Genomic DNA, 18,213 nt, shown 5'->3' on the forward strand with positions numbered 1-18,213 from the left:
TCATATCAAACATTCTGAAACATGTGAGCACACTGCAGAATCCAAACTTTGAGTATTCTCACTCTACAAAAAATATGAAATTCCTGCAATAATATCTTTTTCAATTTGTTACGAGTATTGCACATGTAGTCTCATGCCTGAAGTGCTAGCTGCAATCAGTCAAATTTTGTGATGAAGCAGCAACAGTCAGTAACTAAGTCCTGCAGGATTCCTACCATATTGAGAGACACACATTTATTAATCCGTTGAGGACGAGTCCTGAGTATACTCGGGCAGTAGTCTATGATAAATGCGTGTTGTAGCAAAATCAGCCTGTCCTCAACGGCTTGATAGGCAAAACCCCTGGCCACATTATTAATGAGGTTCTAGCAAACAGACCTGCTTGAATCTCTTGAGGTGTAGGATGAGGACATCTGGAAGAGACCACAGGGTCAGCTTCTTGGTTCCCTGCTGCAGCCGGCGGCAGTGTGAACAGTGCCAGGCGTTGTCTTCACCAAGCTGGCAAGGAAAAAGGGGGATTGTTCACACTTGAATGTGAATGCAATGTCTTGAGACTGTCAAGATATTCTAGCTTTCACTTGGACTTTTCTAATTTTTCTTTGAAGGTTACCCGATTTGACAGTTTGTGTTTCTTCTCATAATATCTGTTCTTATTCTCAAATGTCAGGAGGTTGCCTATGGCCATGTTAAAGAGTAACCAACATAGTTAGAACAATCTTGAGTTATCAAACAAATAGTGTGTACTCTTACACGTGATAAGGTTCATGACCTATGGGTGTAAATTGTGCCACATTACGCCGACATACGCCAACTGATGCAGAGATAAGAATGTTTCCCTGCCAACATAGACACTTTTAATGGCTCAATTATACATCATTAGGGCAGACAGTAAAACTAATGGCTGAAAAACAACATTGACTACCAAAAAAAAAAAGAACAGAGAGTGAGAGAGACATTGAGGTAACATAAAAAATGATACAGGCAGTCCATCGGAAAGAAGGGGGGGGGGGGAGGGAGGAGACAAGACAGTAATACGTAAAAGAAGAAGACAGATGGATGGCTATGTATGAAAGCCAATGCTAGTCACTTGCATGTGGCAGCATAGGCCCTACAGCTAACATACATAAAATCTAAAACACTAAAAAAAAGACTTTTGATACTGAACCCTAGTAAGTTTTTATCACAAAATCCACAGGAAAAACAAATGGCTGCCCCTTGCTAGCTGTGGTTCAGAAGGGAAATTCCTGTAAAGGGTGAACTCCGAAATTGACACAAAAAATATTAGTACAGTTATATCAATATTGAATTAGTGTACTTATCCTTTTGCTGCTGTTTTTTAATTTTTTTATCGTTCCTCATTCACATGGGCAAAGTTAATATGTGAGTAATTTCACTATCAAATTTTGGTTTTGTAGCATTCCTCTATCCATGCCTTACTTACTCTTTTACTGTAAAAATGGAATTTTTCCTGGTGTGGAAATTTTTGCAAATTTTGCGTGACCAGAAACCAGCACGAAAATAAAAAACATATGAATATTCTTGCACATCATAATCATGTTCCACTAATAAATGTCTTGGTTCTGCGGAATTAAAAACACACAAATTTTATCTTACCCAGCTAAGTGCGAAAAATTACTCACATGAAAATAAGAACTTTTACAGTATTACGTGAAGCTGTTTTCTATACAATCATGTCAGGGAAGAGCAAAATTTTTTAATGGTCCTGGTGTCCCCCTCGCCATAATCGAGGTACAATGGAGAGACTGGATGCAGCGGCACACACACCTTTTCCTCCTGGGTGTAGAGGTCGATGCAGTCAAAGAGGTCGGCCCGGACCGGCTGCTGGTGGGTGGAGCGCTCCCTCTGCACACTCTCATGCTCCTCTATGTAGATGCTGAGGGCTCTCTGGGAGAACCTGGGGGGTTAGAAAGAGGAGCAAATGGTAATAGTACTAGTACTAGTAATAGTAATAGTACTACAGCTGTATTACTATTACTAGTACTTGTACTAGTTCTAGTACTAGTAATGATAGTAATAGTAACAGTAATAGTAATAATGATAATAATGAAGAAATAGAGAAAATACACACAAACAAACAGGGGAGGGACAGGAAACAAAGACAGAAATAAAAAATTATTCCCTCCAATTACAATGTAACACAGTTTGATATCTCCCTTCCAACTACAATGTAGTTCGCGTAATTCACTCACATTATTTTTATTGTGGTATTTGCCGTTCCATGTGTCTTAACATGAAGACAGCAAATAAAACAAAACAAAACAAGACAAAACAAAAACAGCCTATTTCTGTGTGAAACACATTCTGGTGATTCAAAACTTGAACTACATGCTCCTGAACCTTTAAAACAAGGGCTCTTCCTCATAACCAGAGAGCTGAGCTAGGTCTTGCCTGACATAGCAACAACTGCCACATGCAACCAGGATTCCCAGTGTTGAAATGTATTCAGTGTCTTGGCACAGGAGCTAGTGAAGAACTCATTACCAGGTCCCCAGGGAAAGATGTCTTATACAACGATTTGAATACATTACGGCAGACCCAACCATTTACGATCCAGTGAACAATGAGACTTCGCTATAAAACCACTATTCCCTCTCATCCGCCCTCAAACTGTGTCGATAACACATCTCGACGTCTGTAGTGTTACCATGGCAACCCCACATGTAGGCATTACATGCATGCATTGTCTCTGACATGATAATGATGGAGACGCACACATTAGCAATAGTACACATACAACTTAGTGAGTATACTCAGTGACATGATTGCAAGTTTGTACAAACTGGTGTGGTTTGGACCGACACTGTATTCACTCATTTCTGTCTTCTTGTAAAAAAAAACAGTCTTCATGTGGCATGCATAATTACTGCTATTTGCACCTCAATGTGTATATTGTGCTGTGACTTAGTAGAAAAGTTGTTGAGTATTTTTGCCTCAAAGGATCTCACAAGAGATCTCTTTGAAAAGAAATGACATGGGTAAAAAACAACAACAAAACTCCTTGGAACTTCCAATACCAAATCCTATCAGTGCCTACATTAAATGTGTGACATACCATAATGCTTAAACTTGTTATGTATTTTAGTAATTGTTTTCTATTTGGTTCAGTGCATATGATATGCAGTGTATTCATTAGATGCGGGACATGTTCCATGTAAATGGCACAGAAGATCTAACATCTTCATACTTGCACGATTGCACACATATTTCTTTGACAGTCCAAATTGATGACCTGTGTAAAAAAACTGACCAAATATGTACTGTTCCATTTTGGCTATACAATGTACATCAATTGTACATTGGTCCTACACAATGATGTTCTATTTCAGGCAGTCTCAACTCTAAGGTGTAATAATTAGCTCCCATTCTTGATGGTGGGATTATTGTTAGGTGTCCCATCTGTTTATTTGACAGATTATGACCCAAAGGTTAGTTCTTCTGTTAGATCACTAAGTCTGTTTATCTCCACATTTGGAGTACACAATAACTGCGAGGCTGGTAAGAGAAGCAGAAGGGAAAACAAAATTCCTAGATTGCAAGTTGGCTAGTCCACTTTGAACAGCTAAAAACAAGGCATCTGTTTTGAGACAAATCGAAATGGCGGGGTCAGTGGGTCTGGGGCTCATCTCAGTACAATGCTTTGACTGCTCCCCCCCCCCCCCCCCCCCCACCCCACATTTATACCCCCTCCCCACACCCCCAGTACTGAGATGTTATACACAGGAGTAAATTTGATGGACTGGACCAATCTTACAGTCACTATCTAACATTGGGATCAGTGATCAAAAAATGTTCGAAATATCACATTTGATGCCTATGATAATTCAACTTGTATCACAAAACACCCTACCATACACAAATTTCAAAATAAAGCCACAAATATAAGGAGATAGCACTTATTTTCTCAATAAACCGTCATGGTGATGGTTTATTCTATAATTTTTTTCCATAAAACTAGTGTTCACATTTTGTATATTAAACAATACTTAACATTGATTATACTGATGAACATTTTCATGTTGGTTATTTTTATCCCTTGCTCACATTTTAGAACTTTTTTGAAGCACTAAAGCTTTTCACATCTGCAAATGTTAACAAGGGGCTGTAAGTTCATTTTACTGATTCATCATCACTAAAAGTAAGACATTCATTAATACAAAGAAGAATGTAAAATAGCAGACATCCTTTGCCCCTCATCATGCAAACACTGATTTCTTTTAATTTATTTTTATTTTTGGCAACTGGTACACTGTCCCTGTATTGACCATTCTCCCTTACTCTTTCCTTCTTCTCATCTTTCTCCTGTCATTCCTTCCTCCTCAACCTCTTCTGTCTTTTTTCCTTCTCCACTTTCCCTTCCTCTTCATCCTTTCCTCTTTCCCCTTCTTCTTTTACTCATCCTTTTCATCTTTTTTCGTTCATCTTTAATACACTTTCCTCTTCCTTCTTTATTACTTGCTCCTTCTCTATTAAGCTCTCCAAGAGAACACTGATGTGTCCATTTTTCTTTTGAGGCGCATTCAACGTTGCCAACAGCAATTTTCCCCACCAATATCCTATCTTGTGGTATACACTTTCATTCACCTTCACATCCCGAGAAGCAGCACTTGTTTGAACATGTAACCAGATGCTGCATGTGGCGATGATTGCCGGGCAGGGCAAAATCTCATGAAGTGCTTATTGCTCCTCCGCGGTGTTTAACCCATAGAATGCCAGCATCCCAAAATGCTTAAAGGGATGGTATAATTTCGGTTGGGAAGGGGGATTCAGATTTTAACTTTTTGCGAGGTACCAATGTGTTGGCTCAGTGAGTAGAGCGGCTGCCCTCACAATCGGGAGGTCGTGGGTTCAATCCCCGGCCACGTCATACCAAAAGACGTTAAAAGATGGGAGTTGCTGCTGCCTTGTTTGCCGTTCAACAGTTGAAAAGGTTAGAGCAACGTCGATCTGGCGCTGCTCAGTGGCTGCCGGGCCCACGATCAATTGGGCAAAATGAATTTCCATTCTTGGACAATAAAATTTGGAGTTTATATCCAAAACAATTATTATTATTATTATTATTATTATTATTAGAAACTCCTTATGAAATATCAAGAGCATACAATTCTACGAGGAATTCAAAGTTTACTTGATGAAAATCCGTTTTGACACGGTTGACATATCAAAAAACAAAGTAAAACAAAGTGGTCTTAATAAAACGTGTGTCCCAACTTTTAAGAGGACCTCTTTTTCTTTTATATATCTCAGCCATTTCAATACCAATTTTCATCAAATAAACTTTGAATTCTTCTTAGAATTGTATGCTCTTTCATATTTCATAAGAGGTTTCTCATTATCCACAAAAAAAAGTTGGAAACATGAAGCCCCATCTCAACAAAAACCATACCATCTCTTTGGGGCACTATGCACATGGAGACTGGGAATGACACTGACTCAGCTGTATAAAAACTGGCTGGTTGGGAAATAAGTCCTTTGGGTACTGATGAATGGCATGAAGTTGTCCATGGAGGTTCCCAAGGGAGCAACCCTGCATCCAATATTTCTCAGAGGGCAATGATCTCAAAATGTCAATGATAATGTGTGCAAGGAGATGGGGGAATATCACCAGAAGGGTTAAGCCAGCAGGGATAAAATTTGATCATTTTGAGTCAATACAGAAAAAGTGTCACATGAGGGATGTTGCGTTTATCAAACCTTATACATTGTAAGATCGACATGAAATAATGCCACTGGCACCATGTAAGGGCAGGTGGCTACATTAACGGCAATGACCGAGTTGATGCTGTTTAAACCTTCACTGCACATGTTCAAATATCCGTCATATTCCACCTGCAGATGGTAATCAGCATCAGATAACGATGTGACACATCAATGATCAAACTGTGCACCTCTGAGCAAATCTGGGACTTACAAAACAAGAGAAATCCCTGCGCTTTCTTTCATTTCTTCCACGGGGTGTTGTTGCACATGCACATTGTATTCCGCTCACCTCAGCTCACATTTATGGCTTCATTGCTGACTACAATGTAACTTAATGTTCACTGGTAGATTTGCTGGATACTATAGGCATATGAGAGTACTGTAAAACGAGAAATGTTCGCGTGCATTTTAATTTCGCGAATTTCGCGAGCGCCAAGATTCGCGAAATTAAAATGCACGCGAAACCTCTTATCTACACTATATGCATTGAACGCAAGAGGCAATTCGCGAAAATTTCTTGCCACGAAAAAGGCCGTCGGCTCCAATTCGCGAAAATTTCGTGCCGCGAATATATCATGTTTTACAGTATTGTTGGGTTTTTTTTTTCTTTCTTCTATAGCAGGCATGCAAAATTCTAGTCATGACCAGCTCTATTCCCCTTGTAAATTAGGATGAAATACCTTTCACCTTTCAAGTCTGGCGGTAACCTTACTGCAGAAATTATTACCTCATCCTCTCAAATTGGCAACATATCCTATACTAGAGAAGGAGTACTGTAAAATATTTTCAATTGCATTACACTTTCGTAATTTTGTGAGGAGCCACGAGTCATTGAAAGTCAAATGCACACAAAGGTGTTGTCCGCAAAATGCATTGTGTGCCAGTGGCAATTTGCAAAAGTTTTCATGCCCTGAAAAAGGCTGTCTGGTCCAATCTGCAAAAAGTTTCATGCTGGGTAGGTTCAGGTTTTACAGTAGATGGTACGTGTACTTCCGTGTGAAATTCTTAAAATCTGCACTATACCAGGTAAGAAATAACAAGAATTGCTGATTTTAGAAAAGAAAATTAAATGAAGTCTTCTCAAATACGTTGCTCATCAAGGATCATATATGAATTTAGGTATTTTGAGGCTTTCAAAAATCCCCACAACATAAATAAACAAAGGTACACAAGACTAGAATAAGGCTGAAATGAAAAGGAACTACTCATTCTACCTATTGACTACAAACTGAATAATATGAGCTATAGTAAAGTGAAAAGATCACTAAAACAAAGTAATGTGATTTCTGGGACTTATTGCAACATTTAAAAATGTTTCCATGGCAGTTCTTGCTATATAGCCAGAGTGAGCATGAAAATGTGTCAGAAGGCAGGATCTAACTAAGGTAGATAAATAAATGAAAGGGGGGGGGGGGGGGGGGGAGGAGAAAGTAGTTGACGCAAAGACCTGATACACATGGAGCTGGTATGTGATGCATTCCAGCCCAAGAGAGAGAGAAAGAAGAGGAGGCAGAATGTTTTCATTGAGTACGACTGATGGCACACATTTTTTCGGCGCAGCACAAACAAATGCTGGAGGGAGGGAGGGAGAGAGGGAAGCCAAACAGTCGCACAGAGCAGGAATGGGAAATTGAGGTTACGCAGACGCCCAAATGATGTCCAAGTCGACCACATGACAACCCCCACCCCCATCCCCCACAAGAATCGAAGGTAAAAGCCAGAGGGTTCCTCCCGCTGCAGATCGCCGTAATTAAGTCTCTTTCATATCTGCTCCAAACATCTTGGAGACCACTCTCTTGGCGAGTGGTTGGTATGTTATGCCTTGGTTCTGGAGACTTGATGACGGCATTAAATTTTATGTGGCATGAATATTGTAAAACGCCCTCGATGATCTTTGCGTAAAAAGCGATCTCACCACATAATATGATGTAAATGACAACTGAGGAGAGACCTAAAGGGACGTTTTTTTTTTTTCCTGTATGCTCTCACGCCAGAATGCTGCACAATTTTAAGTTTTCCAGATGCAATCTCCCTCCGCTGTATGAAATATTCACTGGCCCCGGTGGCAAGGTGATCCCTTGCGCATCTAGGTTCTCCAAGAATTACAAGAGAACACCAACTGAGCAGGGACAGATGCTAACTTCACTCGGTCAGTCATTAATTCATGTTTACAGCAATGGAAAGCTGCAATACCATACCGTATACCCCATATATATTTGGCGAGTCTAATTTTTTACGAATCGAGACTTCCCAACAATTTTGTGAGTGGTTGAATTCGCGATTGTGGAGTACAGTAATGAACTGAGAAATGTATGCGTGCATGTCACATTGATGTCGAGATCAGAGTTAATGAATTTGTGTGCTTTTGAATTCGTGAATAGCACCCGACTCGCAAAATTCCTGAAAATAAAAGCCTCAAAACAAATATGACATATGCAGTGTAATTCATTCGTGTGTATCATCTCTATGCAACAAAAGCAACATTTTCTTGGCCTCCATCAAAGAGGGAGTTTTCTTCTTCCTATCTGGTAGAGTCCATCACTGGTGTATCATTGTACCGTGGGTCAAGATCCATGACAGTCAACCTATGAAGGTAAAACATCTCTCAAAACAAACAAACATACAACATAGAATAAAGAACATACAAACACACACATAGACATACACAGGGAAAAGTTTCTTTGAGACTCACGTAAACCTGAAGTCCCGCTCCCACTCCACAATGGCTTTGACGTGGGGCGGTCCGCCCTCCTCCGAGGTAGCTTGTAACATTCTGCAGGGGGGAATAGATGCATCCAAAGCATGATTCTTGCAAAAAGCATGACCATTGTCACTTTTTACACACTTTGGTAAGTCAGATCTAACCAAAAGTGAGGTAATATGCATTTGGAGTGGTTGCGTCCTTGGTGTAATGAGGACTAGGCAAATGTTTCAGAAACGTGCCTCCAAATATTGATGCTTCTCCTGTTGACATTTTCGTATTTTCTGAAAGTCCTTACTCCATTCTGTTTACTTTTTTCTTTTAGCATACAGACCATATCTAGCTTTATGTACAAAAATGTACACTGCAAATTTGGAATGATGATCAGAAGAGAAATAGTCAAAATTTTCCTTTTTTTAATGCTCATCTTGAGAACATTGTAATAATATTTCAGTTTCATTTTGCGAAAACAATCCCATATTTACTCTGATAATAAAGCAGATTATACATCAATCTTAACCAAGACATGCAGGGTATGTAAGAGACAGTGTGGAGAAAATGAATGCACATTTACTTATTTATCTATTTATTTATCTAATTATTTATTTACTTATTTATTTATTCATTCATTCATTTATATATTTATATATATTTATTCATATATTCATATATTTGCATACATATTTATATATTCATATATTTATTTATTCATCTATTTATATTTATTTATACATATATATATATATATATATATATATATATATATATATATATATATATATTTACTTATTTATTTATATATTTATCTATTTATTTATTTATTTTATTTCATTATTATTATTTTTTTACATCAAACACTGAGTTGTCAAGAATTAAGTGGAATAAAACAAAGACCCACACAGAACATACCAGACTCAAAGAAACATATCGTCACTGGGATGACAAGACCTTGTATCTCAAAAATCATTTTTTAGATCAATGGTCAGACAATCAGTTAAGTGACATCCTGTCCAAATCCTAGCTGTAGGATCTCATCCCAAAAAATGAAGCCACCACAGCATGTCAAAGGAAAGGCTATCCCACTTGATACAGTACTTTGGCTGCCATACTTTTTTGGCTCCCTTGAAACATGTTACATTTTGTAGATACGAGGTCTTGTCGCTCCAGCGGCGATATACAAATGAAGTAAAACTTCACCAACAACAAGGCAAAATCAAGGAAGTTCCCTACAATATTCAATACAGAGAACTATGACAATAACAAGACTGTAATGACAAATAGAAAGGGGGGGGGGGACGAAGGAGAGGAACAGACAACTACAAACATGATTAGAGACAAGTGACCCAGGGACTAAAGGAGTTCATGGTGGGGAGCCTCTTATAGTGTCTGACCTTGTGATGGTGGGGTTGTGAAGCGGGCGGGCTTCTTCTACCGGAATGTAGTGTCTGCTTCCCTTCGCGTCCAGAACAATCCCCAGTCGCAGGACCGGCCCCTAGGGGTAAACACAAAGAGACAGACATTGAGTCAACAGATAGAACAATCATTCTTTTCTACTCATACATGTAGCAGCCTCTCTCTCTCTCTCTCTCTCTCTCAATATCTTCATTTTCCACGAAACTCTGTCCAAGACATTCTGTTGATAAAGCCCCCTCCACATTAGGGTGCAAGACGAGATAATGTTAAAGTGCACCAATACCCTGAAAATCAAATTTGTGTACAGCTGGAACACACATAAAAGACAGCCATAATTTATCTGTGATAGCCCCTGAAAGTATACATATTTCAGTAAATCATATCATATCTCTGTAACAATTTGGCACTTGTGCTCCGTGCATTTAAGTTCTGCTCCGTAAGCGGCAGTACTGATGTGTGTGCATTCTAGCTATATGTGTACGTTTTTATGAATATCGAGATTACCTGTTGACTGGTGAGCAAGGAATCGATCAAAGTACTTGTGTGCATTGCATATCACTATCATTCAAGACGTATTTGGGAAAAAAATATATTGGATAGCACGATCGTTCGACTGAAAGAAACAGATGAACGACTGAATGTATTTCCAATCGTTTTTGCTTTTGTATACTCTTTGAAATGTACATTTAAACTCATATAAATAAAAATCAGAGTGACAAAAAAAAATTGTAATATTTTGCAGAGGGAATGTCTCAAGTATATTCTACAAAATAATACAGCAAACATAATACTCAGGGTATTGGTACACATTAACTTAATTTCTGCTTTATATTTCTTTTAATGGAAGAAAACATCGAGGAAGTTTTGTTGTTTCATTTCATTCCTTAGGATGGTGGATATTTCTCATGTATCATATTGAGTAGTCTTGGTGATTTCTAGTCCACAGTGTACCAAATTCTGTCTTGGACTGAAGGGTGTGATGTATGTCAGTCTGTCAGAAAGATGTCATGATTATTACTCCAAATATTGCAGCACAATTGCTTGAGGGGGCTATCACAGTGTACTTCATGATCAGTGAGCTTCAATTCCTTTTCTAAATAGCCCCCCCCCCCCTCCATTATACTGGAAACAAGTCTAACACTTTTCAAAGTCTACAAAACAAAACTATCCTCGAGAAACACTGGAACAAGCATCCCCTAAAGTACAGCCCATATATCAGAGGGATAGTGAAACCTGGAGGGGCAAATAAGAAACGCTTTACGTCTCTACATCTAAGTAAACTCCAAGTAAGTAAGATAGCTGAATTTTGAGCAGACAATTGTACAGATCTTGCTTTGCACAGTGTGAGATTTCCCCAGCTGCAAAACAAAATCATATTAGTAACACCATTCACACACGTTTCTTTGTGGAGGAAAGACACCATAAAATGTCCCTTTAACAGACATGACGCATGAGGTATTCCAAGATATCAACTGCAATGGGAGCCACTAAAGAACTACAGCCGACATTAAATCTGTCCGTTTTCCTATCGCACAAGACACAAACCCCCTCCGAACTCACCAGATGATAGCATACGAAACTCACTGGACATTTCAAATTCTTCTCCCATACAGATACACATCTAATAACTTGCACATCTTAGCTGAATGGAGGCAATGAATTATACATAGACCTACATGTACAATTCTATGTGGCAATAATGTTTGTCTGCCAAAAGTAAAATTTGTTCGCTTTCCTCACTTTCAACTCCTTACAACAACTGTGTATTGTATCTTATTAACATTTTTTTTTTTTTTTGCTAGTGATATGAATGTGCCTTAAATATAAGGTACTATCCAGCTGAGGTTTTGGGCAGAATTAAAAGTGTCCGATGTATTCACACTTGACATTTCACTCCCTATGCTGTAGATAATTTCTACATTTTTTAAAATACATGCCTCCTCCCCCTTGAATAGAACCCAAACACACAAACTTTCAGTTTTATACACATAGTTCCTTTAAGAGTTTTCTCAATATTCCTTCATTTTCTTTTGTCCGTTTCATCCCTTTATCATTCTCTTTTGTCTTGTTTTATTTTTTCCCTTTGTAAGAAATATCTTCTTTAGCTTCTGGCTATCCTCCATACCTAGAAATTAAATATCTAAAGTATTTGTGTGGTATTCATTACACCAGTTTTTCAACAAACTGTGAAGCAGTTTTTATGGATGGCAAGAACAGGAATTCTACCACCATATAGATATCTGACCTTTTTTCATGTCCACTGTTTCTGTAAAAAGACAGAATCTAAATGAGATGAAAGTGTAGCAAGATCGGACAAAGACAGGGCTCCCAAACCAATTCATATGCACAGAAATTAAATGAAGAAGTATGTAAGCAAAGACATGAAGAAAAATGCGGTCAATCTCCATAATGTGCTGTGAAATATTAAGAAGTTCTGGTTTTTATTTTCGTACGGTTACTGAAAACTGCGACTGAGCCAGATATGGAAACAGGAATAGAATTGATGAAAATTTCAGTCATTCCCTTTTTCCCAATCTAATAATAGGTGACCCGCAATTCGGATGCGAGCTGATATAGAATGTAATTAGACTACAGCATACAATACTAGTACTCTGTGAATATTGCCTAAATTCAAGGAGTGAGGGGGGGGGGGGGGGAGATGCTACCCTCTAAATCATTCTGTCTTGACCAATGGGAGCACAAAACTTGGTCATTCCTTTGGAGTACATAAACATGCTGAAGATAAATTAAGAATTACTGTTTTTCCTTTTGACTCTTGTGTGTCTTAGCTCCCACAGTATAGCTGGGGAAAAAAAATCGTCCTCTATGAATTCCATCAAAAAAAAACCGCAGAAGTCGTAGCTGAAAGCAATCACATCTATCTCTCCGGGCATTGCCCACATTCCCGTGCGCAGGGAAACTGCTGCATGTCAACTGCGATCAATTTCACTAGATATTCCTCCAATGAAGAACATTTTCTTTTCAAAGTGGTGACTCACGCAGCAGCTATTTCTGACACAACTCAAGTCCTGCTGGATGCTGTCTATTTTCTTCAGCCCATAAACCTTCTTCTGATATCTCTCTCCCCCTCTTTCTCTCTCTCTCCCTAATTCAGGTCTTTGCTTATATATCGCTGGTTGAGAAGCAGAAGGGCTTTATTGCACTTTTTTTTTTTTGGGGGGGGGGTATTGAGTTATTGGTTTCATGTTGTAGAGCTCAATGTCCTCTATATTATGGTGTCAATTTTACATTATTTTCATTTTCAGCAAAATTTTAAAAATCAAAACCACAAGGGTGCTATTTTGCCCTATATAATTAAATTAAATTTTGATTTAAATCTTGATTAGACTTTTCTATTTCATGAAAATTGATTGGTTCGTTTTTATCTACGATCAAATCTTAGAACACAATAGTGCCCTTCTGGTTCTCAACTGACGATATATCTGTTACCACCTCCCCCCCCCCCCCCCCCCATAGGTCCTGATACAGTCAGTTTCCAATCTTTCCTCTCTCTCCCTCCTTTCTCTTTCTCTATCTTTCCTCTGTCTCTGTTTAAATATCTATCATTATCCCTTTTCTACAAAACCAGTATCTACTAAAATACCCTCTCTTTTAATGTCTGATCTCCCCATCTCTCTTTCTCTCTCTCTCTCCCTCTCTCACTGTTTATGCATCTCTCCCATTCCTCTATACCCTCTCTATTCAGCTGTGGATATATTAGTCGATCACCGTGCCCACTCCCCGAGACAAATTTGGACCAGTCACTGCCGATGCACCCTGCGATTAATACAGATCCCTAATGGAAATAAACCGTGGGGATGACGACTGTAACAAAATGTGCCAGAAGAAATCCCAAGTCACTCCTACCGTCATCATCGTTCTCGGGGGGATGGGGAGATGGGGGGACGGGGGAATCGGAATGCCGGAAAATTTATTTTCGCAGCCATTCTTGGGGAGTCTCGTGATGATTGGCGAAGTTCGCTTCAATTTGTGTCACAGTCCTTTCCAATCGGACTGGATACCACAGAAAGAGATGGGGGAGGGGGGTAGAACTGCGTATAGGGAGTTAAAAAGCATGTGCCCCTGTCTTCTACGGTTGAGGGCAGAGCTTGTACCTCACTAACATTATATGCAACAAACTGCACTGGTTTCTTTAATACTGTAAATACCAAACAAAAGGAGTGTCCTAAACTCCATGGACAACTCGGGGACTACTGTAAAACATGATATATTTGCGACACAACATTTTTTGCGAATTGGAGCCGACGGCCTTTTACGTGGCATGAAATTTTCGCGAATTGCCACTGGCGTTCAATGCATATAGTGTCGAAAAGAAATTTCGTGTGCATTTTAATTTCGCAAATCTTCGCGCTTGCAAAATTAAAATGCACGTGAACATTCCTCGTTTTACATTATATTCTGCTTTTCATATAAGATGCTAATCATGACAGTACATCTTGAGTATACTTGTAATGATAACAATCTTTTCACAAAGTCCAATCTACTAACACAGTCATCACAAATTGGAAAGCTTACTTTAATGATGGATTTTTACCAAAAACCCTTGCACAAGCATATTGTGTGAAAACGATGTCTTTTTCGATGGAGCTCATTTTCACTTACCTGCATATCATAATCATTAGAGGTATCATGTAGTTAACAATCATTAATGCTAATATGGCCATGATGATCAACAATATTGATATTAAACAGTTGCCGGTGCTGTTTTTGCCTATCCTGAATGATTAAAAGTCAAAAATTCTTTCCTTCACCACATGAAATTAATACAAAAAAGAAGAAAGAAACTCATGAGTATGAAAAATAATCATATTAATGTGCCATAAACAAGATTAACACTAGCATCAAGAAAAAAAAAAAATCTTGCATCAATGTTACGGTCACAAGCAGAGACTAAGCATAACTGAGTTTACAGCGGCTATTTATTTTTCATCAATCACACATGAGACTGTTATTCTGGCCAACACCAGTTGTGTCTTTGCCTGTATCTGTGGTCATCAGATCTGCGGGGCAGAAATGAGTTATTCAATCAACCCTGCCGCAAATATCACAACAGTCAAGATTTCACCCCAACCGATTTGTCATCCAGCACACTCCAACACCCATGATTAATAGGGGTGCGTCTGTTTTTCTTTTCGTTCTTCATACTTGTTTGTTTCTTCGGGTTCATTTATTTCTTCTTCTTTTTTTTTGTCTCAAGCCGCAAGGCAAGCTTAAGTTGATTAATATTCTCAAGTCATGCACAATATTTCTTTTATCTTTCCTTTTACAACAAAATATTTGAGCTTTCTTTCCTTCTGATGTTTGAGCTAGTATGATTATAGTTAGGGTACATCTACACAGTCCTTGTTGCAGAACTTATTTTGTAAATTGTGTTTTAATCAAAACTATTATCAAATTTCACTGGATATTGATACAGGCCTGTGGGAAATTAGCCATACTCAAGTGAGTGAATATATGGTTGCTAATTTCATGAACTTTCAACAATCTTTTTGATTACTTTCATATATCCCCCCCCCAAAAAAAAAAGATAAAGATTGTGATGTGAATGTGAAAGGGAGAAATATACACTGTATTCATTCTGCCCAAATATTTTCCTGTTGTTCAAGTAACTATTTGTTAATATGCAAATTGTTTCCTACAAATTCCTCACTTAAGACTTCAGTTCTCCATTAGGAAGCGTACTCCTTTATCAAGTACATCGGCTACAAATCAGACATTACAGCTACCCCTTTTTATTATGCTGGTTTGTCGTTGGTGTGTTTTTTTTTTCCCCAAAGCAAACCTCGTACAACTGTTCCCATCCTTGTAATGATTACAGCAATATGTCATGATGATTTAGTGAGCTGTTGTCACATAAAGTCGGGTGTATATATGCGATGACAACGAGTCTCCGCCATTTGATGGGCATGGATCGCTTCTTCCCCCTTAGGCCAGAGTAACAGACTCTCAAGCAGTTAGTGGAGGGGGAGGGAGTGGGGGGAGGGGGATACACTTGTCCCTCTCTCGAGGATTCAGCTCTAAATTATTGAGCAATCCCTTACAACCAGTCTTTTGGCATGTACTGTAAAGCTGAGCTTCTACAAATTTGTAGCTTGCAGGGGCTGCTCAAACACTGCACATGCACACACACACATACACACATACACTGTCTGGTGTCGCTTCCCAATATAAACATACGAGGAACAAGCATTAATCAATGTCTGTTCGGGCTCAAAAAAGACCAAACCTCTCCTCTATTTATTTCCTTCCAGTTTTACTGAGCCCCACATTCCATGACCCTGCACAGAAAGTATACACTGCACATGCCAGCAGCATTCTGTAGGTAAAAATATGTACATGTAGGATCGCATTAAAGCAATTTTTCTCCCTACGGTCTTTTTCTTCCAAACACTGATGCATTATTTTCATTGCCACGAATTCATGAGAAAGTGCATGAATAAAACATATAAGGTACGTTTTTATATAAACTTGATCGAGATGGAGCAATTCAGTTTGTCCATGATGCTCGTGATTCCTTCTACTGTGCCTGACAAAAATGATCGTAATACCCATATTATCCATATTTCTGTATTCTCAGTTTTTCCTCAGCAAACTTATTTGGCTTGCAAACAGCATTGAACATGTCACACAAGGTGCTTTGTGAATATTCTCAAAGAATACAAGTGTGACTTTCTGCCACATAATTGTTAACCACTAATCAAAATTCACCTTCTCACATGCACATCCACACACACGCACACACACACACACACACACACAGACACACACACATACTGTACATGGAGCATGTACATACAAACGTATAAGCTGGCGCAAATTATTGGGTACTTAACACATTCTACAGAAAAATGATTACTGCATACAGTAAGTGCACTGCATACAGTAAGTGCGCCACATGTTAAGTGAGTCTAATTTTTGGTGAATCGAGACTTTCGGACAATTTCACGAGTGGTTAAATTGTGCAATTGTGGAGTGAAGCAATAAATGGAAAAATGTGCATCTGCATGACGCAATCATATTGGGATTGAAGTTGATACTTTTACGCGTTGTGAAATTGCAAAAATAAAAACTCCACAAAATATATGGTGTATACAGTAATTGTATTATACACCAAAGCCTGTAACATGGCTAGTGCATTTGTGCTGCGTTGCAGACCATAGCAATTAACAACCAAAGCCTATTTTTAAACTTCGTGAAAATCTACCAAAACCTACTTAACTTTCCGACCAAGACATACCGTCTGATTGCTTGCTGGCATTGTTCAAACTATCTTGCAGATTGACAAGGTCAAACAAGTAAGTCTTTGCACTGATTATCAAACATTCAAATATATGTCACCCCTAGCGTCCGTCACTTTGTTTCTGTATCTTCGAATATAATGACAACACGACAACAAAATGTGGAAAGGGGAAACAGACTAGTTTCACACACCGCCACCTCCAGGCATTCGTTGAATGGCAAAGCCCACGAGACACGTCATCTGTCTTGCAAGGACACGTATCGTCTTGGCAACGGGGGATGCGGAGCAATGCCAGAACAAAATATCATATCTGACATTTAGGCCGCAAGTGCACTTTTAACGGCATGACTTTTGATATTCATTTATTTATTTTCTCTCACCCAGGTGCCTCTTAAATGAGAGAGAGAGAGAGAGAGAGAGAGAGAAGGAGAGATGGGGCATAGATGGTGACAAAGAGTGATATGAATCCTTTTAATGGGAAAATCCATGAAGAAAGGAAAGGGAAATATGGCAAGTGTTAACCCTGCTATTGCACAGACACAATCAGCAATGCTCATGCATTGCTTTTTCTCTATACTTTATTGTTGATCATTAATGCCATGTTTCTGATATCTCAACATGGAAATGAAGCAGATAAATGAATCAAACAATCTAAATGAGAGAATAATTGATGAATAAATAAACATATGAATACATGCACGCAAAATCAAGAGTAAAAGAAATATGAGTAAATGATAGAATGCATCAATGCTATTGTACTGCACCGACTATTAGTGCCTGGTATACAGAATATACATGACATATTTGAATATTCAATTGATTGCTGTATCATTATTCATAAAACACTATGGTCTTACCAATGTTTTCTGTCATTCGCATCATGTTATTTAGCAAACAAATGCGCTCAATGTGAGAGCACTTCAAGTAACTTGATGCTCTTGCTTTGCACCAAAATACTCAGAATCTGAATTCATTATCATTATGACGTGGGCGCACAACCAATAAAAAAATCCCTAATGATCTTTCCATAACAGCATGCGCAAATTTAAGAGTGTCGGTCGTACAGTTACAGTCAAACTGAGGTCATGTGCCTAACTTGAGAAGATGTGAAGCATGTCTC

At 38.6% G+C, this 18,213-nt stretch overlaps 1 protein-coding gene across 2 annotated transcripts in view; it reads right to left on the reverse strand.

Annotated features, from left to right (window-relative positions):
• Nucleotides 1-18,213, reverse strand: part of LOC139733619 (ubiquitin carboxyl-terminal hydrolase 31-like) — a 117,176-nt gene that overhangs the window by 12,227 nt on the left and 86,736 nt on the right. For both annotated transcript variants that reach the window (XM_071644429.1, XM_071644428.1), the window contains exons 5-8: nt 9,811-9,911; nt 8,411-8,491; nt 1,786-1,915; nt 379-498 (exon numbers count right to left, since the gene is read on the reverse strand). In XM_071644429.1, coding sequence (XP_071500530.1) covers nt 379-498; nt 1,786-1,915; nt 8,411-8,491; nt 9,811-9,911 — 432 coding nt within the window. The remainder of the gene's footprint in view (nt 1-378; nt 499-1,785; nt 1,916-8,410; nt 8,492-9,810; nt 9,912-18,213) is intronic.

Source organism: Diadema antillarum, unplaced genomic scaffold, assembly GCF_040938485.1.
Source record: "Diadema antillarum isolate AM-2024a unplaced genomic scaffold, OU_Dant_1.0 seq00000484_RagTag, whole genome shotgun sequence".
Lineage (NCBI taxonomy): Eukaryota > Metazoa > Echinodermata > Echinoidea > Diadematoida > Diadematidae > Diadema > Diadema antillarum.